Below are 25480 nucleotides of genomic sequence, written 5' to 3' on the forward strand. Positions count from 1 at the left end.
TAAAAAAAATCCAGTAATTAATGGTATATGACTTATTTCTATTTAAAATAAAACTTACGTAAACATACATAAACAACATAAAATAAATTTTACATGTAAGTTTTATGACTAAACTATGAATTTATAAAAGTTTTACTTTGGGTTATAGGATAAAGTTTGCGTTAATTTGTTCAAGAGTTATAAGATTACGACTTTAGATGATAATCAAGATAATATAAAGTTCAAGCAGTAGCTTTGAGTAATTGTTACGGTCATAAAAAAGAAAAGAATATTTGTAGGATGCCATGGTGAGGATGGACATAACTACTAGTAGTAGTAGTAGTAGTAGTAGTAGTCTTACCCGTATTTGTGTTTCATTACGTCATTAATCAAACATAAATGACAATAGAGAGTAATAAATTTTTTCCTAAAAACGTTTATCTTACAAAATGACATGTTTATTTTATTGAAATTAAATTAGATATAAAAAGATCGCATTCTCATTAAAAACCAATAAAAACGCAGATGTCATATTGAACCAATAAATTTCTGAAAATAAACGGAGCATTTCCTGCAATAATAAAAATTTTCTGCTTCTGACGTACCACATGAAACGACATCGACGCCGAGTCACGATTGGCGATCGTACGATAGAGAAAGACATACAAATTTTTATGTAATTTTGTATCTCTGTGTTCCTTCGTCCGACTGAAATGATCTATAAATATGGGATCCTCGTGAAGTTAAATTTCAGTGTAACAACACTCGCACTCAGATTCGGTTCTTGTTACTGTACGTCTGCAATTTATAATCATGGTGAGGATAATTGACATGTTAATAATTGTGTGAAAAAATATTGATATACAATGTGCTACAAGTGTTTTATGTTAAGACAAAAAATGTGATTCGTGATTCAGGCGATATAGCAAAACATAACTTAAACTAGACTTTTTTTTACTGTTTATCTATTAAAATACTAGTTAAATAATTTCGCAATAATTAAAAAGATTCCATTTAATTATGTGGTAATATATTGATAAAATTTAAAGTAAAACATTACTTAAATAACTCCTTATCATATTTATATATTTATAGGACACTGACGACGATCAGAAAATGGCCATGCTGCGCAAAGCCTTCCAGATGTTTGACACCACTAAGTCTGGTTACATTGACGTCCTTAAAATTTCAACCATCCTGAACACTATGGGTCAGCTATTTGACGACTCTGAACTCCAGGCCCTAATTGATGAAAATGACCCAGAAGGTAAATCAGGCATGATAATGTTATGCATTATTTATTTATTTGTATGTCTAGACGAATTTATAATTTGTATTGAAATTTAACGAATTGAGAAATGTTTAAATTAATTGCGTAGGAAATTTAAGACAAATGGAGAAAAATGTAACATTTTCGTAGATAACTTTCGTCACTTTAGCTCACTGCGCACGTGTCAGATGATGACAGCGAAGATATATTATCCATGAATATTTTTACTTTGTGTTTGTGCTAACGACGTTATTTCGGTTAGGAGGTGTCACTAGTTAAAGATGTCACTTTTTTGGAATTTTTCACGCTGTTAAGCATTCGTTATTTTTAGGACATAACAGTGATATATTATCAAAGTAGGTTCAATCTTAGATTTGCGGTAAAAGTATTAATATCATTATGATAACTTAAATTTTTTAATGATGACCACGTATTTTAAAAAAAAACCTGTGATTAAACAGTAACGTGAAATGGTCATTTAAGACTGAAGAGAGCCACGTCCACAACATTCGAAAATTTAGTGCACGAAAATGGTCGATTACAATTAGAGACCTGGCTGATAGTATTGAAATATCACTTGGGACAGCGCAAAAGATTTTGAAGGATCTTTTGTGTCTCAAACGCGTTAAGTCTTGATTTGTCGATGTCATACTGCATTGATTCTTCGCAACTTTTGCGCCAAAAGCTCGAATCATATAGTTCCACAAACACCATATCTGCCTGACTTCTGACTATTCTGCAAACTCAGAAGGCCAATGTAGGGACGCAATTATGACACGATTGAGGGGATAGAAACCGAATCGAACGAGGTCTTGAACGCCATGGCGGAAAGAGAAAAAGAGACTATTCCAATTGTTGCGAGGACTGGTTAAAGAGTTGGCAAAAGCGAATTTTATCGTACTTTGCAGGAGATGAAATTGGTTTGAAAGAATAAATAAAAATATTACATTTTCCTAACAAATTCACCTTACTTTTTGATAACAACATAATGTTAAAATAAAAAATTACATTTTTTTTAAAATAAAATGTTAAAAAGATACATATAGCATACCATAACTTAACTAGTTAAATTGAAATATAAATACACAAGATGAGAGAAAATATTGTCATTTCAGGCTCAGGCAAAATCAACTTTGATGGATTCTGCAACATCGCCTCCCACTTCTTAGAAGAAGAAGATGCTGAAGCTATGCAACAAGAACTGAAAGAAGCTTTCAGGTATTTAATAATAATTCCTTCATAATTCTTTCAATAACTGTTTTTTTTTAGATAAACAGAACAAATATTTTTTTGTAACGACAGATCATTCAGATAAAATTAACATATACGAATAATGAGAATCATCCAAAAACATTTTTTTTTGTAATACGCGTATCGCGAATCTATTCATGGTATACCGTTTCGAACTGGGAGAGGTCAAAGTCTGAAAATATTTAAATACACAAACGTAAACATTTTAACGGTATTTCATAAAATAGTGTTACGTAAGCTTACCAGTTGTATAAACGCACGGCAAAATTTCATGATTTTGTAAATGATTTCAGATTATACGATCGTGAAGGTAACGGTTACATCACAACTTCAACACTGAAGGAGATCCTTGCAGCGTTAGATGACAAACTTAGCAACGCTGACTTAGACGGAATCATTGCTGAGATTGATACTGACGGCTCTGGAACTGTTGATTTCGATGGTAATTTAAAACAATTAGGCTTTTAATATTCAAATTAAAATCTTCATTAATGAGTGTAATATTTATATATAATAGACTCTTAATTTTTAACATTTTTCTATATCAGATTAATTGCAATTTATTTAACATTACAGAGTGGTTATAGTTTTATAAAGTAGATTGGATGAGAAATCACTCTGACATATTTGTGCTAAAAATTAAATAAAATAATTTAAAGTTAAGTTAAACAATTAAATTAATGGAATGAATGAAAAGAACAAGCCTCTGTTAGAAGTGACACTAGGAATCATATATGTGCATAATAAATAATAATTTTAATGACATACTTAGAAAAAAAAATTTTGCATAAAGTTTCGTTCTGTAACTATTTTTTATACTCTCACTTATTTTTCTTAAATTTAACTCCACAGTCCAATTTATTTTATTAATTTTTAGTAATAACGTTATTTTGTGTTAAAATAGATTTTCTGATTTACTTAATTAAACTGTTATTAATTTTAGTCAACATCTTACGCATTTATAATTAAATTAACAAATTTTTCTTTTGTTACAGAGTTCATGGAGATGATGACAGGCGATTAAACAGAATTTAATATATATTTAGAATATATTTTACATTATTTATTATAAGAAGTTGCGAGACTTCGTTGCAAGTACAAACTAATGCGGTATTAGCATGGTTGTGTGACATAAAGTAACTCGGTGGTTTATTTATTATTATAGATAGGCACTAGTTGAATAACTTATACGATTGTGATATTCATTTAAGATTACGTTCTTAGAAATTATTCCAGTAATAACTCTCTTAGAACGATAATATGTAAACAATATTGTGCTAATATTTATAACGCATTATATGTATAACTTTTCTGAAAGTATTATATAAAGTATATTATTACATATTTTTTTTAATTTAACGTCATTTATTATAATCACGGAGTGCATGTAACATGCGCGCGAGGCACTATAACACTTTATAGTGCTTGTAAGATACCAATTACTTCTGGAGCAAAATTAGATATATTCCAAGGGCCACAATTGAAAAATTGACCAATTTCGTTGAGCTTCCTTAGCATCGTGTACTGCTAGTTACAAAAAGTATTATTTTTATTGTGCTTTGGAAACGTTATTGCGAACAGGCATATAGTTCATTAAAAATGTGTTTGTTTTATTTTTAACATTAACATATGCGATCTATAGGCATGATACTGATCAATACCTATTAGGAAACAAAAAAAAAGTCATTGAACTATTTTGCTTACGAAACACAGTAATCTAAATAATTGGAATGTCTTATTATATTCTATAACACATAAGTTTCCCACATAAAACTTTATATTACTCGTTGTGAAAGACGTCAACCAAAATTGCGTACTATTTTTTAATACAAGAAACATCCCAGGCTAGTTTATTATGGAACAACAAAAAATTTTTTGATGGGCGTTACGCTAACAAGTTTTCATATGACCCATGCACAACACTCATTAACAAGTCTTCGGTCACATCAATTATACCGTCCGTATCCACTAAGTATCTCTATTTAAGTACTTTGTATCCTGGTTTCGGACAAAGCTTGTTAAAAGACTATTGCAATATTATTATTAACCTAATAATATTTCTATTGTTATTTAATTTTTTTAAGATAAATTATGAATAGAATAATCATAAATATAAAATAATCATTGAAATGTCTTTTTACTCCGTAACTCAAAAATGATTATACATTATTGAAAAACATACCATGTGCATATAACAAAAACATTTTTTATGACTTAATATATATTTGTAAGTTATGCTCTCGGTTGTACAAAGAAAATTGTACCTTTAATAGGTACAATGTGACCTCAGTAGCTCAATTGGACCAGGAGAAAAAGACAGACTTGTAACTACATTAAACTTCTGCATTGTTATTCGCTAAGTAGCTCAGTAAAAACAAAATCTTTAGTGATGGTGTTCCGTTTTGTTCTTGTGATGTTATTGTGGCCACTTTTACTGACAACAGTCAACGCATTGCCTTTTGATGAATTTAGAAAGTTTGTTAATGAAGGAGGTACGTCGAATATTTTCTTGTTGATATCAATTTTAAATTTAAACATCATTCACAAAAAAAAAATTAGTACTTCTTCATAGTACAAAAACTTTATACTTACCAAGAGGTACATCATTGAATTTTTAGGCTTTAAGTAATATCTGTAGCTTATAAATATGACTACATATTTACTACCGTATTTTTAGAATTGGCTTTTGAGGATGAAAGAAATTTAAAGCAAATCGTACCCGGATATGGTTATCCGTCCCACAAATACGACAAAAGTGATGATGGTCGACTGTCTGATTTAGTAAGAGAGGTAAGCTATCAACGAAATTCATTGCCTCACTATCTACTTCTTCTGTTCATTGGATATCCACTAATACGTTATATTATCCAATGCCGATGAGTCGTAATTGCAAAATTTTACCTATGTAAAATTACATGATTAATATAGTTATGTCTTACATATATTTTAACTCTTGTTTACTATTTATTTAATAAAGGTACTCCAAGAAAAACTTTACATTGTATATTTTTATGAATAAATTATTATAACAAAAAACTTTTCTTAACACAAAATTTAGTCATTTTATTCACTCGCACACTTTATTCAGGCTTTGTAATTTATTTCTTTTTTGCCCTTAAGTGTATATTTTTGTTTAGTAAACAAAATAATTAATTTCCAGAAAAACGAGCAGTATCAAATATTCATGTCATATGTCGAAAAAGGTTTTACTCATAAAGGATTAACATTTACCTTGTACGATGACAATTTAAGGAATGCTGCCGTAGCACTATTTCGATTAATTCAAAGTTCAGACATCGAAACACTTCAAAGAATTGTAGCATGGGCTCAAGAGAACGTAAACCAAGACTTACTTACATATGCCTTGAGACTTACTGGAGTATATTCTGAGAAAAATAAATTCATGAACGCCTTTGAAAATGAACCACCTTATCTTACCAAACCTAACTACTTTATAAATGGAGAAACAATAAGAAAAGCCATGCAGATAGTAATAGATAATGGACAATTTAGTGACCAAGAAGCACAAATAAACCAAATTTTTAAAAACGGTGATGTCATAGCAATAAACACTAATTACTCTGGTTGGAATTTAGCAAGCAATGGTTGTCATGAGGAACTTAATTATTTTAGGGAAGATATTGGTCTCAACAGTTATTATTACGGCTTGCAATTATTACATCCATTTTGGATGTCAAACAATGAGTTGGAAGAAATAAATTCAAAACATGCGGAATATTACTATTACACTCATAAACAACTGCTGGCCCGTTACAACTTAGAAAGAGAATTTTCAAAATTCAACAAAGATAAACCAGTTGAAAAGTGTTTCACTGACTATAATCCATATTTATATTACGATAACGGCCTTCCTTTCCCAATAAGATCGTCAACGCTAAAGGAATGGAATGAGGAACAGGCTAGAATCAAGTCAATTGATATTGCAATAAGAGAATGTATTTCAAGAAAAGTAATTTTTATGGTAAGCCAACTAAATTTCTAACCATTGTGTTCAAAACCTTCATTCAATTTAAAACACAGATAGTGCTTATAAACTGTGATTTAATAAACACTGCTCGAAATTTTCAGGATAATGGTACAAAAATAGCTATGACTGAAGATAACTATATAGAACTTTTGGCCAAAATATTGCGTGCAAATTTAGATGGTATAAAGTCCGCAAAGTTTATAAGATCATTTTTTGGATACGGTGGTAATACTTATCCCTTAAATAGGTAAGAAAGAAAAGTTCTCAATTTTTACGAATAATGCGTGAAAGCTTTAAAGAAGGGAATATATAGCATATTTGCTTTCAATTATTGTATAGTTTACGTTATAAATATAAGTAAAATTGCTTATTTTTTGTTCCAGTTATAATCCAGCACCTTCAGTTTTACATCATCCTGAAACTTCTTTAAGAGATCCCATTTATTGGTATCTCATGCAAAACCTTTTAAATTACTTCAACGAATACGAAAGAACATTAGAGCCGTTTGATTTATCGAAATATGAGTTAAATGATATTAAAATAGTTCATGCGAAAATTCCAAGAATTACGTCATACTTTTCATATTATCAATTTATTTTAAACAAAGGCCTGAAAAAAAATGATCCAGCTAAAATACCATATTCAATAACGGCAAGGCTTAAAAGATTGAACCATCTAAAATTTGAATTCGCTTTTACACTAGAATCGATCACTAACACCCCTGTTGTTGTAAGATTATTTTTGGGACCAAAGTGCAAGTTTGAAAACTGCTGGGTTTTATTTCCAAATTTCTTCGAACTGGATTGTTTTGTTTATTACCTAAAATCTGGACTAAATAATATAACCTGGTCAACTAACGATCGTTCATCGAAATTTTCATATGAAAACTTTTACAACATAGAAGAGCAGTCTGGTGAAGTGAATAAATACAACTTATTTAAATTTCCTGCAAATCTAGTTTTTCCAAGAGGTTTGGAAAAAGGACTAAATCTTTCATTATTCGTCATAGTTACGCCTAAGGAAGACATATTGCAAGTGGAAGTACCTAGAGATTATTACATTAATTATCGAAAATTCCTCCCTGAGCAATTTGATAAAAAACCGTTCGGGTTTCCATTTCATAGAGAGGCGGCTAATTTTAAACCATTTGCTAATAATTATAGATTTTTCAACATCAGTATACTTCACAAGAAGAGAACCGAGGACGAAAATGGCTACTTTTCCTCAAATTTGAATTAAATTTAATAATAAATTAAAAATTAATTAAAAACGTGTGATATATTTCCTAATAAATTTTGATCTATTTTTACAGCAGTACCTTTTAATACATGTAATGAACATTTTTTTATTACTTCATAATGATTTTCGTTATTGCGTATTCAACCTGAATTTGCAGTGTGATTTTCAAGAGCAAGACCGTCGTAATTTTTTTATGAGTGTCGTTTCATTTTTTTAAATATATAATATATATAGATATAATAATAATTTATTTATTTAACAAATATAAACAACTAAAAAAAGAACTTCTTATTATTGGATTAATTCAACTTGGAGGTGAAAAGGGTAATTTTATTACTTAACTCGCTAACTATCGTGTATATTATATATCGTGTATACTTAGCCAAACCATAAATATTGTAACAAAGAAAAATTCTTTTTTAATTACATAAACCCGTATTGTGTAGTGAGTAGTGCGTATTCGTTCATACATTAATGTAATAACGTTACGAAGTCTGAAGCTCATTAAAAATTATCTCTATTGGGTGTAATACAGCCCTTTAACCTTTCAGCCCAGTTATGAAGAGTCACGTGCTCTTTTCCCAGGAAATTATTTTACTACCAAAGTTTATTTTAGGGACTGTAAGTTATCGTGGCATTTAGATCGTGCCACACTCTCCAAAATTAACAATAAATATAAAACAGCGAATTAAGGTCTAGTCTTCATCTCGTGAAGTCCAAAACGTTCGTTTACAAACATGTATGGTGCCGCATTTGAATCTACTTATACTCTTCTCTCTATTTTTACTCTAATTACTAACCCGTTTGGCGCAAAAATGGGAAACTCAACAAATATTCATAAAAGAATTAAATTTGTAATTGTAAAATTTGGTTCTTTTTTTTAGCTGTGACACCATTCATAGTCAGACTAAGTATACAACAATCTTTGGAGTAGTGAAATTTACTTTGATAAATGGCACTTATAATTTTTAAACTGAAGCTTAAATAAGTACTGATTAAGAATTTTGATGTAAACATTGACTTCATTGCTGTGTTTTTCGGCGAATACTAAGAATATTTTTTAGAATGATTCCTTTTTACAACACGTGAAAAAATTACATCGGAAACGGCAGAATTTTCTACTTAATTAATAATTCCCATTTTAATATAATTTATTAAAATGTCTATATACAAACGTAATAAGATACGAGTAACACTAAAAGTTTTCAAAATTTCAAAATATGAATAAAGTTTCGTCTTATAAATGACTTATTGATTTTCAAAATATTCCCCTTAACGATCCTCCAAAATCAACGTTCAATCCAGTAAAAGCATTGTCATAAAAGGAGAGCCCCCTGTTCTTTTAGATCTTTTCCACACTGATTTTAGACACAACCACCGCTTCTCCGGCTCCTTAAACCATTATTACATGAAGTTTTTCTTTTTTTTTTAATAAATGAAATTCGCACAATGTCAGGTCTTTAAGGAGGAAAACAATTTAATACCTGCCGTAGTCAAATACTCAGTTGTTCGTTTGGCCATATCCGCTGACGCCTTGGCCTGATCTAGCGTGGAGGTTGTTTTCCAACTTTTTCCGAAACATCAGGCTAACAAAGATATTGTACAATTGTGCAATATATTTGACAACGTCAAGTACAGCATACAAGTATCAATAATATTTTTCCTAATCAATCAACGCGTCGGCATTTTTTAGCTTTGGAAAAATTATAAGTTATCCATCTTATACAAAATTTCCTAACCCTAAATGATTTTTAATCTGACGAATACCAATGACCAAGCTTTCATGAATAGCAAATTGATAACACACATAACTTCCCTATCAGCGTATTCATGTATTATAAAATAATATGTAACTGGAGAAAGTTACCTATCAGCGTATTAGACCATGGTTCTATCATGTGCTCCACAACGTTTATATAAGTTTCTATAGTCGCTGTTGAAGAACGACCCTTACGCAGATTATGACGAATATTGGCACGTCCTCGTTGTAAAAAGTAGCACGAAATGGCTTCATAACCAAAAATTTTCAAATGTCTATTGTGACTGTTTCTCATTAAAAACGCAACAGAAATCTTGCAAAATCGTACAAGAAAAATTTTAGGTTTTAAAATATATTTTTTTAAGTTGCTGCGGATTAGGACGATAGTATTGTATGATAAATATTATGATAAATGATTTAAGTGTTGTAATTTATTTTAAAAGGATTTTTTTCAACAATGTGTTAGTTTTTATTTGTGGCTGTGAGTTACCTACGCAATGGTATTGAAATAATATTATGTTACTTAAAAGTATTATTCTGTATTTTCCAATTTTAGTCTTACAAGTACAGTTGATAGTGTTACTATTAACTTAGGTTAACTTAACATTGTAAACACAATGATTCACAAGAAACCTACACCGGTTTAATCTATAGATTTTAGTTATTTAGTAGATACGTTATCGAGATATTATGAATTGAAAATAAAATATGTTTTATGTAGATAATCAGTTCAACTTTGACCTCATTAAGCTTTTTTATTAACCATTTAACCTCTACGACAATCAGTGTGTTCATATCATCGTATTTTTTCTTAAAGCATTAATTTCGTGTTTCAATAATTTGAAACATAAAACTGCCAAGTTCTTTTTTTTTTGTCGGTTTCAAAACATTTTTAATTTAAAAGAAAATCTAATTACAAATTGATCTGTTATTATTTTAGGGCTACACCGAGTACTTCTGAGTATATTTTAAAATTAATGAATTGATATTCACTTTAATTTTCAATATTATGGAAATTTTCAGTAGCTTTAATTGTTTAACGGCATCTAGTGTTAAATAACTGTGGAAACTTCTGCAAAAGTTTAAGGCTGAGCAGTATGTAACAGTGTAAACTGTAGATGGCGTTTTTATAAATTAAAGTAAAGATATCTAAATTGGCTAATAGATGGAGGAAGAAATATCTTAAACTGATAGTACATGATTTTGTTTGGGTAATATAATAAAATTTTGAGAACCTTAAAAAATCATTTTTATTATTATTTGGGTTGTGTTAAGAAAATTATTTGATTACCCTCTGGAGACATGATTAATAAAAAAAATAAATGAAGTCACAAATACAAAATACCTTGACCAGTTGAAATGTAATTGACATATCAATTTCTGAAAAAATTGCCGAGAGGTCTAGCTGAAATTTAACGAAGTCGTTTTACATTAAATTCCGTCAATTTCGCCTTTCATGTTTAAAGTGTCATACGTAAATATAAATAAAGAAATCTTAATTAATAGGCAACTATTTTAATTCGTTGTAATAAACACATAATGCCTATATGAATATATTATTGTAGTCATACAAAACTGACAATGTAATACAACCTAATATATAAACAACATATAAATTCTGAATGAGGAGATACGTAAATCGAAATAACATAGCCAATTGGATTGACAATATGCAGTGGTGGTGGGTGGTCAGATGGCCGCTCAGGCCTCAAAGTGGAGTGGAGACCACGGACCGGCAAATGCAGCGTGGGACAGCAAGTACAGCGCGGGACGGCAAGTGCAGCGTGGGACGGCAAGTGCAGCGTGGGACGAAAAGTGCCACAATAAAAACGGCTTTTAGCCTAATGTTATAAGTACTGGCGTTATTATAATAAACGTAACTGACCTAGTACAAATTAGACTTTTAAATTTCAAATAAAGTATGTATTTTACTTGAAACGTTTATAAAATTCACTCATCCTACTTCATACTACCTTTAGTGATTTGACTGAAAACAGATTTTTCCACATCTTATTTAGAGTTTTATTCAAGTAATTTAAAACTATATTTCTTCCTTTATTACCCGCTCGCAAGCCATCAGTCTAAAATTCATGATATATTATTGACAAAGTTGTAACAATTCAATACGAAATACTTATGAGAGATCTCTACAGGAATTGAGATAAACTGCAACTTAGCAACGTATAAATGTACGAACTATTTTAAATGACCTAAAAAATATGTATTTGTTCATGTAAATTATTCGTTCTTTCCAACTTTACTTAAAACTTATATTAGTTTTTAGCTAATAATCAAGGATATAAGAAGATGATAAAGATTAATCAAACATAATATAAAAAAGTGAAAGAAATAAAAACATACATTTATTTTATAAATAAATATTTATTGTTGACATAGATTTCAATAAAACAGTATAAAATAAACGGCATTAAAATGGTTTCAATCAATCAAAACAAGGTAGTTATATATATTTAATATTACATACTCTCTATTGTGCTTGTACATTTTGGCAAAACATCGTAAGCTAACCAATAAAGTGGAAGTTGCTTAAAACCTCTATAGAACGCTGACTTCGGGCATTTGTCTGTGGTAAATCTGAACTTCTTGGATGTACGTGTTTGGAGTTAAGTCAACCTGCCATTGGTACAATGGTCTGTCAAGTGGGTATCCAAATGGTTCATCAGTTAAGTAACGTGCTCCTGATCCAAGTCCGTAGGAAACAGTTGGGTCATAGTTGCTTTGATATGGAATCTTGCACGGGCGGTATTCAGAAATGTGCACCAAAACTAGGAAAGGCATACCACCAACACGACCTTTATAAAAAAAAAAGAAAACATGCTTTAGTAACACATTAAAAAGTCATATATATTATATATTACTAAACATTCTAAAATGCTTTACATTCAAAAAGAGTCTCTCGAGTGAGAGATGGGCCTTACCAAAAATTGATTCGGTTGTCGAATATAACATCAAATTTAAATTTCTCTATTTGATATTTATATTTGTTTTATATTAAAAGGTTACCTTGTATATACGGTACTTTATAGTTTTGATAAAAAATATAATGGTTGACTCAAAGACGCCTTAAGACATTTGCTTTGATAGATTTTTAGTAAGTATTTATTTGATATTTTCTAACTGAAAGCCTCGTACCTATCCACTTTGCCTCTGGAATAAGAAAACCTACCACCAACAAAAATAAATAAATATGTAACTATACCTTTAGGCAGCAAAAGATGATCAGGAATGCTATCAATCTCGTATGAGGTTTGAACGAATTGTCCTTGGCCATGAAGTGCGTTGTAAGCCTTTTCATAAACTTCATAACCTGGTGCCCAGCCACGAACACCGTAGAAATTTTCAGTCGACTCGCGTTTAATCACAGAGTCTCCAACTGGTACTGTATATAAAAAATGATTTGTAAGCACAATAAAATGAAAGTACACAAGTGAAAATTTTATTTAATCCATAAATGTACTAAACTCGCAATACTTACGGTCATAAACAAACTGATCGAACAAAAAGAAGTTTTCATAATTTTCGTGCAGAGGAATTTCATATCCCTTGCTGTCGTACTTGGGCGCCAAGAAGAATTTCACTACGACTGACTTCGCGACTTCACTTGAAACGTTGACGCGGAAAGTGAACACCTTGTGGTTTAGTTGCGGACGTTGGACTAAAACACTCACCTCGTCTACAACTGCCTTGCCTATAAATAAGACAAATTTTAAATTAAATTTTTACAAACATTGCGAGTTTTAATAAACTGTAAAAAGTTGTCTTACTTTCGTGTTCATTCATGTACAAATGGTTGGACACATTGTAATAAGAGTGTTCAAAGTATGTGACTAGTTTATCCACTTCCACACTTCTAATTTCTACTGAAGGTACCTTCAGTTCTTCTACTTTGTAAGCCGGCAATGTTTTCTGCCAATCACTGAATAATCCCATAACACGTTTCCAAATCATGTAGAAGGCAGGGTCACGCAGCGCTGTCTGGTAGTGTTCCAAAACTGAAGGTACTACTAACGGTATAACGCTGTAAAATATTCATAACAATTAATAAATACGGCCACAACACGTAACTACAAAAAACTTAAAAAATCACGTACTCTTTATAGTATTGCTTCTTATACCCAACTGAATTTCCAAGGACTTGGTACCACATGCTAATGAAATCCTTGTAGTATTGCGGATTCGGAGAGTCAACATTTGCCTCAATTAATCTACCCAGAACATCGATCGCCTCTGGATTACGGATGTTAACATGTTCACCGATTTCCTGTAAGCAAATTACCACCCATACAGTAAGAAATAATTAATAAAATCAATGATGATTAAGTACCTATAGTAGTCAAAACTCACATTAATAATATATCCTTGGTCAATAACTTTGCGAACACGACTTTCGTAGTCCATGATTTTATTCAGAGCCTCAACGAACTCAGGTTGATCCAGGTGGAAGTGATTGTTCCTAACAGGAAACTGGATGCCGTTGTAATAAGAAATTTCAGGTTGATATCCTTGTTGAACGACATCCACACCCAGTATCGGAATTTCTCCCAGATCATTGGATAATCTTTCCATGTAGTATCGTGCAAGGATTTGTTTGTGATAATGCCAGAAAAGTTCTCCGCGTCTGTCTTTAATCAAAGGCACGGTTTCACCTCCCAGCCAAAACGGATACATTAAGTGGACGTTGTAATAAAGTGCGTTAATGGTAACATCATGTGTATAGTAGGATATTGGGATATCATCATAGTAATATGGCCATGATGTACTGTTCCATCTTATAACAACGTTATCGTCCTTCACAAAAGTCGAAGGGTAGTATTCGACCATCCGTTTGCCGTGAGTGTTAATTCTCTGCGCCGTGGCCATGATCTCAGCATTGTGGAAGAATGATGGGAAAATTTCATAAATTGGTGGAACAACAATGCCTTGAGAGTCCGGACGTAGCAACAGTGCAATGCTCAAGACATAGACGTAAAGACCTTCGTTAACCCTGTTCCTCAAGTAGACCGCTACTTTATAAAAGGTATCAAAGTCTTTGGCTGAGTAAAAAACGTCGAATAGAATTCTGGCCTCGAAAATATGTGTGGGTTCTGATACAGAGAATGGAACGCCCCGAGGAAGGATCATGTCGTTTTTGACGACATCGTAATATAACTTCACAGCAGTACGATTCTGAAAAATAAAACCATTAAATGTAATCAAAATTATTGGGTGATAATCTTAATGCTCATTCAGTATTAAGATAACTCACATTGAAGTGTTCAACATTTGCATTGAGGTCCCAAGAGTCAACGATGACTTGCAACTCTGGCTCATGGATAGGTTCGTGAATGTGGTAGAATAGATTTAATACATCCACTTGATGTTGCAGAAATTCTCGATCGGCTAAAATGTAACAAATTTATAGTAGGACAGGTACAGATTTTCTTGTTAACAGAATTACAAAACGATGTCATAGAAAATATCTGTTTTTGACTATCCGATAAATTTGTTCGAACACTTTAATAAAATAAATAACACTCAAATAATTTAATAAAATAAAGATATGTATAATATTCCATTCGTGTTGATCCATATTTAAGATATTGCCAGGCAATAATAAAGTGATTCCTTACCAAGTTGTGGGTGAACATTTTGAACAGGACTTGCTAACCCGCCTGCTAGCAGAGCTAACACAAACAACGGCAAGAGTGCCATGGTTGTCAGTGACAATCATCGCTCTACACCTGCTATTTATACGGCAACAAATTGCGATAAATCCACTACTTATCACATAGTTTATGTCAATTATAAAAAAATAATATCTTATCTTCAATTTAGACAGTGAAAACATAAACATTGTGTTACTATAAGGTTTCGTCTGTTTTTAACTTACAGATATAATTAGCAGCTGTAAATCATAATTTTGGAAGTTTAGTTCAATAAAGATCTGATGACTTTACATTGAACTATGGTTACTCTACTCTTGAACAAAACACTCGATAAAAGTAATCAACGCCATTATATACTACTACTACTATTACCTTTCTTCAATTTTGTTTTCATTTTTATTAAACAAAGCGATGTGAACCTATTACAATGTGAAGAAAGTCAAAATAACGTTAGGAAGAAATCTGTTTTAAAATGTAACAGCTCGAAATTTAGGAATGAACTGCTCTGCTTTGTTTTAAAATTTTTTTAAGTATCAATAAAAAAATCCTCAGTTTTTCTAAGTTTGTTGTGCCCTCTTCACAAGCCCGCGTAATTTTATTTGAAGCATGCCATTAAGAAGAATTCGATTCGATTCAGGTTTGTACCAAATAATGCTTTTGTATGCAAATAATACTTATTATAAATTTGTATAGTTTACCTATCACTTCAAATGATTGGTATCATTTTATATATTATTTGTCCTTTGTTTCCTAGTATTTATTTCTCTATGTTTTTTGGTCTATCTGTGAACAGTTTACCACAACAGAGGGGCAAATAAAAAAAAACAAGTATTCAATCATCACCATCACTATCATTTCAGCCGAAGGACGTCCACAGTTGGGAACATCCCCTAAGATTTGGACTTGGACTCTCCCTTAGATTTCCAGTAAGACTGGCAGGTAGTAGCCTGCGTCTATCGCTTTTAACCTAAGTCCGTTTCCTCCACTCCAGAACTTTAAGACCTAGCCATCTATTCAATCATAATATAAAGCAAGTTAAATATATAGTATATGCCTCGTTGAGCGAATGTGAGCTTATTAATAAAGTAAAAGACCAGGTTTAACAGCCTCAAGTCGATCCCGGTTACACACATTGGTCGTAAACCTTCGTCTTAAGACCTGTGAGCTATAGAAGAGACGAAGTTTGGTAATTTCCCGAACACTGCCCAGACGAGTTAAATTTGACGATTAATCTCTTTATCAAAGTTGCATAGTTTGTGTGTTAGCTCCGGGAACAAGTATAAGTCAATAACTTTAAGAAACAAACCTAATACTGATATATGCCGGCACGACAAGTGCATTTGACATGGTTTTCGTACCTTACTTTAGTATATATAGTTAAACCTGATATTTACTCATGGGCTTGCGTTTGTGTCATTTGCATTGGTTGTAAGGGCCAATGTGCTTAAGGAACTTAACCTCAACGTCTTTTTAGTAATCAAACTCAGAGACACCCTCAGGAGCCCTAGCATAGATCATAGCGTCATATTCAATGGGATCGGGAGACCATGAAACTCTTCGGTCTCTAGAGCAAACACATAATCGTTTGACTGATCACAAGTGCCTTCAAGAGGAACTCAATCATTCGATTTGAAGTTGCCCGAGAGGGCATAGATCAATCAGGCAAATCCTCAAAATACTAATAAGTACACAATACTACTAAGTAAAACAAACGATAATCACAAGAGAACCTCGCTAAGGGATTTCTTTATTTATTTATTTTGATTCACAAGTAACAATTACAAAGAAATAACACATAATTTATATAGTTTAAACCTAAAATCTAAAACTAAATTACTGTAATTATAAGTGAACAAAGCCACTAGTCGTGTACTAATTAACCATCATAAACTAGTAGTCATAATATAAATCCGAGTGTAAAAATAAAAATAAAGGTCATATTAAAATTTAAAATCAACGTTCACGCCAGTCTTAATCTCATTACAATTAAAATTAAAACGAAATATCTGTTGTATATCTGAATATAATTATTATTATTGATTTTCTATGAAATTATAATCATTATAAAGTATATTTCAATTTCATGACAAGAATAATGTACATTTTTTTATCATATGGACAAATGACGTCATTATCAACCATATAACCTTTAACCTTGATCATCATAACAAGTGAAATAATTTACACCTATCACATCTGAGCACATTTCATACTGCAATTTTGATGGTTTCTTTTCTGGACTAGCTAAAACGTAGGATTATGCTAGCAAATCACATTAACATTTGTATGTAAAAATCCTGTTCAAGTATTACAGAAAAATCTAAAATCTATTAAAGGTCAACACCTTCGTAGATACTAACTTACACCTTATCGATAATCCTTATTACTTGCTTACATCATTTTGGTGTGACGATATTTTATAATTTACCAACTTTTAGACTACCACAAGCGTGTACCAAGTTTTTAAACAATGTTGACGCCACGTTCCGCCTTCCTTATAGATATTATTAAGAGCATTACACCCATAAATAAGTGACTTGCTGAGAAGAAATCCAAAGGAAATTTGTTTCACACAAAATAATCTAATTAGCAAACCTCTCTGGTAACGGAATTTGTTGGTAAGATATCTAATAGACACAGGCCTTACCTCACGGAAGTTCATCCTAACTAATAAAGGGGCTAATACATAGCTACTTCCGCTATGCTATAATTTTACGTAGTAGATGACATCATTTACTACGCAAAATCGCGCTGATAAGGGAAGCGTAAAGCTTTTGGTGCTCACCGAATCTAATGTTGCGCACCTCATCAGAGCAATCGAAGTAAGCTTTGCTTAAAAGCCTTCTCCCTCTACACACCTGGGTTAGGTCGTGCCTCTTGGCCTTCACCCCACCATCGTCGGCGACGAGCTAAGGGGACGTATTAAGCCCTCCACTCTTACTGTCATCTATTTCAACATTGACAGCCTCTCCGATAAAAAGGATAAAGAGGCTCAGTTTCTAAGTGAGCATAACATCGACGTTCTGCTTATCCAGGAATCCCACCTCAAGCCCTCCAATCGCAATCCTAAAATAGCTAACTACCACCTTGTCAGGAATGACAGCCTTCTCAGGAAGGGGGCAGGGCAGGGCAGGCACTTTGATTTATTTCAAAAGGTCTTTGCACTGTTCTCCTCTTGATCCTCCAACACTTACCGACTTAGAAGTCTCAGCATGTAGAATCTCCCTCACCGGACTCCACTAATACTAATGTTTGCATATCTCCCTGGTAACAAAAAGATACTTCGTTCGGACATTAGGACGCTCACCTCCTTAGGTCCGGCAGGTTTGATTGCTGGCGACTTTAACAGCAAGCCCTACAGCTGGAATCCCAGCTCTAACAACACAAACGGCTCTAAACTTTACAAAATAGCCGATGAACTAGGTTTAGCCATAAGGGCTCCCATCACCCAACCGCTACCCCAACAACCTGCTCCCTCACAGGGCGTCAATTATTGACTTAGCCCTGTTTAGCAACGTCACTTTACAAATTAATAGCAACGAGTCGCTTCACGAACTCGACTCTGACTACCGTCCTGTCCTAATGCAACTGGGCCAGAGTAATTGCAAGATATTGTGAAGGATAAAAGGAAAGAATAAAAGAAATTGAGAAGAGGGAAAGTGAGTGTAGAATAAAGATAAAACCATGAAAAAAATTTTTATTTGTAAATCAAGTCCCTGTCCCAAACAAATAAAAAAAAAACTGGGCCAGAGTGTTACAGAGGTTCTTACAGACAAAATTAGCATTAACTGGCATGCCCTCGAGCCTAGACTCAAGGACATGAACTCCCAGCATCTCTTTAATATTCTCGACAATCTCAACTCGCCTGAGGAAACCCTACAGGCAATAAACTCATTTGCTAAACACTTTTACTCAGCCACCGAAGAATCTACACAGAGGACAGTCATCAAGCGCATGTTTGTCGACTCTCTTCTGGACTATACTCGGCTCCTGATTAAACAAAAAAACACTGCTATGATAGGTACCGCATCGAGGAGAAAAGACTGTGCCTTCGCAAACTTCAAAAGCTGGTGAAAGAACGGCTCGCGGAGCACAGAAACAAGAAATGGGACGATCTGCTTAGTGACCTTAAGCCTACAAAAGACGCGAGCGTTGTATTCGTGCACGCCACACCCACCAATATCAACACTCTACAGACGCTCCAAAACCACAACCGAATAGCAACGGGGAGGGGAGATTGGTTCTAGCGCAACGTTGACCTCCACAGCGACCTCAAACTCCCCACGGTCCAAGAGTTATTTCTGGCTTACTCAAAAACTTACTTTGAGTCCGCCTCCGCACATCCCAATTCCCTAATAGCTAGCATCTCACGCTACTGGGGAGTAGCAGCAACAGAACAAAACATAACCCACCACGCCACAACACCCGTTTTTAGTGAGCGGCCGCCCGCTCCCTAACCGCGAATAGCGTGGACGGGCCGTCGATCCGGATCCCTCTTTGGTCCGCCTGTGGTCCACGCTACCGTCCCAAGCCGCAAGCACACTCCAGCAACACACCCCGTGAAAGCTCTACCGCGAAGAGCCATTGCAACGTGCAAGCGAAACCGTTTAAATGGTAGGCATCCTACCAGCTTTAGTTTTTAGTTTTTAAATCTAGTTCTGTTAGCTGTAAAAATCTTAGGGCTAACAGCATCAACATCATCTGAGAAAAAGCAAAAAAAAAGCAAGACGGAGCTCACTCGGTGTTTGGTACTGGTCGGTCTAACATCTCCTGAGGATGCCCCGTGAAGGCGTGAAATACGTGTAGTGTAGATTAACAGTGGTAGTTGTGTTTCGCATTGTTTACCGCGCGCACATTTATCAGCGGGCTGGCGGACGGTGCATTTCATCGCACGACTACTGCTGCATAGCGGAAGTAGCTATATATTAGTCCCTTTCTTAGTTGTTAGCAAGAGTTTGAAAGTTTTATTTAATTATTTAAGAAACTAAAACTAAGAATGTCGAGTGGACATTAATTACCTTCTTTTTACTTGAATATGTAGAAATCATCAATACTTAATTATACATTGATTGCAGCACAAAAGTATTTTAAAAGGATTAAGGTTAGTAAAAAAACAACTCGATAAAGTTCTAAATATATTATATATTTAAAATCAATAATATTATAACAAAATGAACATAAAAAATCAGTAAGTATAAAATATAACATATACAATAAATATAATATGAATAAAAAGTTATTTGTATCAGCTGCTTACTCACGAAGCTATTCTGATCTCATACAGTACCAAATTAACAAACTTAAGCGTTTTAAATTTTTTTATACACATTTCATATTTAAACTACTTAAATAAATATAATAAACTTTATGACTGGTGCTCGAAAAGAGAACGCTTAAAACACACCTACTTCTGGCGCTTGCTTGTGAACAATCTGAACTTCTTGAATATACATGTTCGGAGTTAAGTCAACCTGCCACTGGTACAACGGTCTGTCAAGTGGGTATTTAAATGGTTTTTCATTTAACCAGCGAACCTCAAATCCAGTACCCCACGAAACGATTGGGTCGTCACTGCTTTGATGTGGAATCTCATCTGGGCGGTAAGCAGAAATGTGCACCAAAACTTTGAAAGACATTCCACCAACGCGACCTAAATGAAAAAAAACATGCGTTTGATTAAAACATTGTACAATCTATTTATATTTTATTAACAAACATTATAGAAGCCATTGTAAAACAAAAACGGAAACTATTGTGTCAAAAGGACCGTCATGGAGGAAAATCATTATTTGGAGGAATCAAACAAAATGTGATGATCATTAAAGATATTATTGTGGAAAGGCATCTTTGTCATATTGAAAAATTGTAATACAATAAAAAAGTTCCGGTTCACACAAAAAATTTGCACCCGTTGCATTAAAAATGAGAGATCGTTAGACATAACAGCACTTATCATATAATTCCCTATAGCGCCGTAGATACCGAAACACTTGTATCATTTACCAGCAGAAATTGTCTCTGTAAAACTAAAAAACAAAGCTTTGTTCTCCAATATTAATTAATAAACAGTGTATATTTACCTTTAGGCAACAAGAGATGGTCAGGAAATCTATCAATTTGGCATGTCGTATAAGCGAATTCTCCTTTGTTATTGAGTGCATTATAGGCCTTTTCATAAACTTCATAGCCCGATGTCCAGCTATTAAATGTAAACGAATTTTCAGTCGACTCGCGTTTAATCACACATTCACCAGCAGGTACTGCAAATAAATTTTGTATTTACGGGTTTATTTTTATTGGAATACTGACTAGAACAGTTCATATATAAACACACTAACTTACATTAAAAACATCGATTCCTATACATATGTTTATTAGAATTATTTATTATATAAATCTTGATCATTATTTTACTTAAGTTATTCTTGAATGGTGAGAGTAAAAAGAAATGCAGATTCTTACTTTAACCCCGCAAATGGTACTTGAAAAGGAAGAGAATTTGCAAGTCAATTCTTTTGAATTATTTTATTTATTTATGTGCCTTTTAAAATATAAAAATTAAATCAACTCGATTTTTGGCATTATCAAGTTAGAACAAAGAAAAAATAAATAAATAATCAAAAGATTTTCTTCATCAATTACGATCTGACTAAACCAGCAATACTTACAGTCGTAAACAAACTGATCGAACAAAAAGAAGTTTTCATAGTTTTCGTGCAGAGGAATTTCATATCCCTTGCTGTCGTACTTGGGCGCCAAGAAGAATTTCACTACGACTGGCTTCGCGACTTCACTTGAAACGTTGACGCGGAACGTGAACACCTTGTGGTTCAGTTGTGGACGTTGGACTAAAACACTCACCTCGTCTACGACTGCCTTGCCTACAAAAGAAGATACATATGAAATCAAAGTATTGATTGATATTAAAGGACTTTAGTTTCAACAAATTGTAAAAATAATCTTACTTTCGTGTTCATTCATGTATAAATGGTTGGACACATTGTAATAAGAATGCTCAAAGTATGTGACTAGTTTATCCACTTCCACACTTCTAATTTCTACCGAAGGTACCTTCAGTTCTTCCACTTTGTAAAGCGGTAATTTTTTCTGCCAATCACTGAACAATCCCAAAACGCGTTTCCAAATCATGTAGAATGCAGGGTCACGCAGCGCTGTCTGGTAGTGTTCCAAAACTGAAGGGACTACCATTGGTATAACGCTGTAAAATATTCATAACAATTAATAAATACGGCCACAACACGTAACTACAAAAAACTTAAAAACCCACGCACTCTTTGTAGTATTGTTTCTTGTACCAAACTGAATTTCCAAGAACTTTATACCACATGCTAATGAAATCCTTGTAGTATTGAGGATTCGGAGAGTTATCATTTGCCATAATTAATTGACCCAGAGTGTCTATCATTTCTGAAGTTTTAATGTTAACACGTTCACCGATTTTCTGTAAACCGAACAATAAACATGCAGTAAGAACAATATATTTTGTTATTTATTTATGCTTTATTGTACATAGTACCAGATATATATCTGATAAGATGTATAACAGAAGACAATGAAAAATGTAATAAGTAAAAGTTACATAACATATACACCGGTGAGATAAAATGCCTTAACTGTCGATAAAAGACTAAAGAAAAGACAGAAAATTTACCTAGAGTAATAATTGAACATTAAAATCTATATTTAAAATAGTAATAAGCTTACGTTAATTATATATCCTTGGTCAATAGCTTCGCGGACACGATGTTCGTATTCGACGATCTTGGCCAGGACCTCAACAAACTCCGGTTGATTTAGATGGAAGTGATTGGGCCTCACAGGAAACTGGATCCCGTTGTAATATGAAATGTCAGGTTGATATCCTTGCTGAACTACATCCACATCAAGTATCGGGATTTCGCCTAGACCATTGGATAATCTTTCCATGTAGTAGCGAGCAAGAAATTGACTGTAGTAAAATAAGAATACTTCTCCGCGCCTGTCTTTTTTCAAAGGTACGGTTTCACTTTCCAGCCAAAATGGACTCATTACGTGCACGTTGTAATAAAGCGCGTTGAGCGTAACATCGTGTGTATAATACGTAACAGGTTCGTTGTCGTTGTAATAAGGAAACGAAGTACTGTTCCACCTTATGACAATATTGTCGTCCCGCACGTAGGTCGAGGGGTACTGTTCAAGCATTCGTTTGCCGTGAGTATTAATTCTCTGCGCCATGGACATTATTTCCGCATTGTGGAAGAATGAAGGAAAAATTTCATAAATCGGAGGAACTACAATTCCTCGCGAGTCGGGACGTTTTAACAGAACAACGCTCAAGACATAGACGTAAAGACCCTCGTTTACCCTGTTTCTCAAGTATACAGCGGCATTATAAAACGTATCAAAGTCCTTAGCCGAGTAAAATAAGTCAAATAAAACTTTGGCCTCGAAAATATGAGTGGGTTCTGATACTGAGAATGGAACACCTCGAGGAAGCAACATATCGTTTTTAACGACATCGTAATATAACTTCACTGCAGTATGATTCTGAAAAAAAAACATCAAATGTATACAAAATTATTTAGTAATAATCTTTTAACGCTTACTCAGTATTAAGATAACTCACATTGAAGTGTTCTAAATTTGCAAACAAATCCCAAGACTCGACGACGACTTGCAATTGCGGCTCATGTATAGGTTCATGAATGTGGTAGAATAGATTTAAGATATCTACTTGATGTTGCAGGAATTCGTGGTCGGCTAAAATGTTAATAACTCGTAGCAATACCATAACTAAATTAGTATTAAATACTTCATCAAAAATAATTAAAAGACCTGTTATATGATGAACTCTAAAAAATCTAGGAACACAAATCATAAGGAAAACAAAAGTATGTTTGTACACTGTGTATTAAAAAGTGGAATTAAACAAAAAGTCATAACTGTAATATTTTTTGTAAAAATGTATAATATTTTAAAGAATGAAATTATATAAAACAGTTAGGAAGAGAAAAATTACCAAATTTTTGGTGAACATTTTCGACGGGATTTGCCAGTCCGCCCGCGAGCAGAGCCACCGTACACAGCAGCAGGAGAGCCATAGTTGTCTGTGAATTTTTTCAGTTCATTCCTATTATATATTATATTTATGCAACATAAAATATACACAACAATAAATAATACATTAATAAATTGACATATTATCACATAGTTCGGGTCATGTATAAACATAGATAAGAGATCTTTAATTTTTACAATTAACATGGTGTCATATTGAAAGTCAATATTTTTACGTTGAAAACAAACCTAAGTTGACTTAATCTTTTGTGCTGGTGAAGAGTCCTGCTGGAGTATGCTCGGCTGCTCTTGAAAGTTTGAGACAGATCTTTTATGATAACTTTCTAAATTGTGGCTTAACAAACATTTGCATTGGTTTTACCTCCTCACAGAAATGTACCTCCGTGATCCCATAGTACGAAACTCCTAACAAAATTATCATCGATGACGGATGATTATCACACTGAAATCTAAAAACGGTTTTGGAGAACTAATAGAGTATAATCTTTCGTTTTGGCGATTGAAAGATTCTTCTGCAGCGATTTTTTTTCCTTAAAAAAGATTCCAATGCACCTGTATGTAGCGAACTTATTGGCTTCGACAACGCTCCAGATATTTTCTCTCGTTTCCTCAATTGTGGAGTCTAGAGATGATATTTTTTTTGGTGTAATCCTACGTCGTTATAAAATACTTTTTCACGGTTTTGCTACTCATACTAATCTGACTAGCCAAGGACTACTCGTGGACAGAACATTTTGAAATGCATACTTTACAAGTTGATAACTGATATTTTTCTAACGGACCGTTCCACTATGATGCATCGAGGCTAATATCATCTCATAATTCATTTTCGGCTGATATGTCGTACGATGTATATAATCTATGGTATACAGAGGTAAAACTCTGTAGTTTTTTTTTATTTACAAGGTATTTTTCTGTAATTATTTTTATTTATTAATAATGAGACCTTAAAGTTGCGGAATTTTTAAACGGAAGTCTTTTGAAAAAATCTAGGACAACTTCAAACAATCGTTAACATATCTTTTACGTAAAATATTTACAATATTATATTTTTATATGCATGAGAAACTATTTGGTGTATTTATTAAATAAAAATTATAATAAAATATCAATAATAATATTAAAAAAATGGAGAAATAAAATACACTGCAACCGAAAAAAATAAAAATTGTCGTTAAGGTCTTAGTAGTTAGCGCTGATTACCGCTGATTAGAAATTATGATTTTTTTATTTGCTTAACTATCTACTTT

The 25480-nt window shown here is 33.0% G+C and overlaps 3 protein-coding genes across 3 annotated transcripts; 2 read left to right on the forward strand and 1 right to left on the reverse strand.

Annotated features, from left to right (window-relative positions):
- The first annotated feature begins 686 nt into the window (after positions 1 to 686).
- TpnC25D (Troponin C at 25D) lies at positions 687 to 3840 on the forward strand. Its single transcript, XM_068761858.1, has 5 exons — positions 687 to 795; positions 1075 to 1246; positions 2365 to 2467; positions 2794 to 2942; positions 3496 to 3840. The coding sequence occupies exons 1-5, from the start codon at positions 793 to 795 to the stop codon at positions 3522 to 3524; spliced, it is 456 nt and encodes a 151-aa protein (XP_068617959.1). The 5' UTR covers positions 687 to 792; the 3' UTR covers positions 3525 to 3840.
- A 91-nt stretch (positions 3841 to 3931) lies between these two features.
- On the forward strand, positions 3932 to 8012 carry LOC137918922 (arylphorin subunit alpha-like). Its single transcript, XM_068761857.1, has 5 exons — positions 3932 to 4992; positions 5178 to 5290; positions 5661 to 6482; positions 6590 to 6735; positions 6872 to 8012. The coding sequence occupies exons 1-5, from the start codon at positions 4890 to 4892 to the stop codon at positions 7725 to 7727; spliced, it is 2040 nt and encodes a 679-aa protein (XP_068617958.1). The 5' UTR covers positions 3932 to 4889; the 3' UTR covers positions 7728 to 8012.
- A 3836-nt stretch (positions 8013 to 11848) lies between these two features.
- Positions 11849 to 24259, reverse strand: LOC137918990 (uncharacterized). Its single transcript, XM_068761949.1, has 17 exons — positions 24172 to 24259; positions 23779 to 23912; positions 22878 to 23699; positions 22445 to 22614; positions 22118 to 22371; positions 21821 to 22033; positions 21233 to 21412; positions 20549 to 20802; positions 18923 to 19028; positions 15117 to 15212; positions 14753 to 14886; positions 13852 to 14673; positions 13599 to 13768; positions 13272 to 13525; positions 12983 to 13207; positions 12707 to 12886; positions 11849 to 12299 (listed from the first exon to the last, which is right to left on the reverse strand). The coding sequence occupies exons 1-17, from the start codon at positions 24251 to 24253 to the stop codon at positions 12043 to 12045; spliced, it is 4353 nt and encodes a 1450-aa protein (XP_068618050.1). The 5' UTR covers positions 24254 to 24259; the 3' UTR covers positions 11849 to 12042.
- Positions 24260 to 25480: the final 1221 nt, after the last annotated feature.

The sequence above is a fragment of the Battus philenor genome, unplaced genomic scaffold, assembly GCF_028537555.1.
Source record: "Battus philenor isolate CCGP_79_NKW_IND1 unplaced genomic scaffold, ilBatPhil1.0.hap1 SCAF_15, whole genome shotgun sequence".
Lineage (NCBI taxonomy): Eukaryota > Metazoa > Arthropoda > Insecta > Lepidoptera > Papilionidae > Battus > Battus philenor.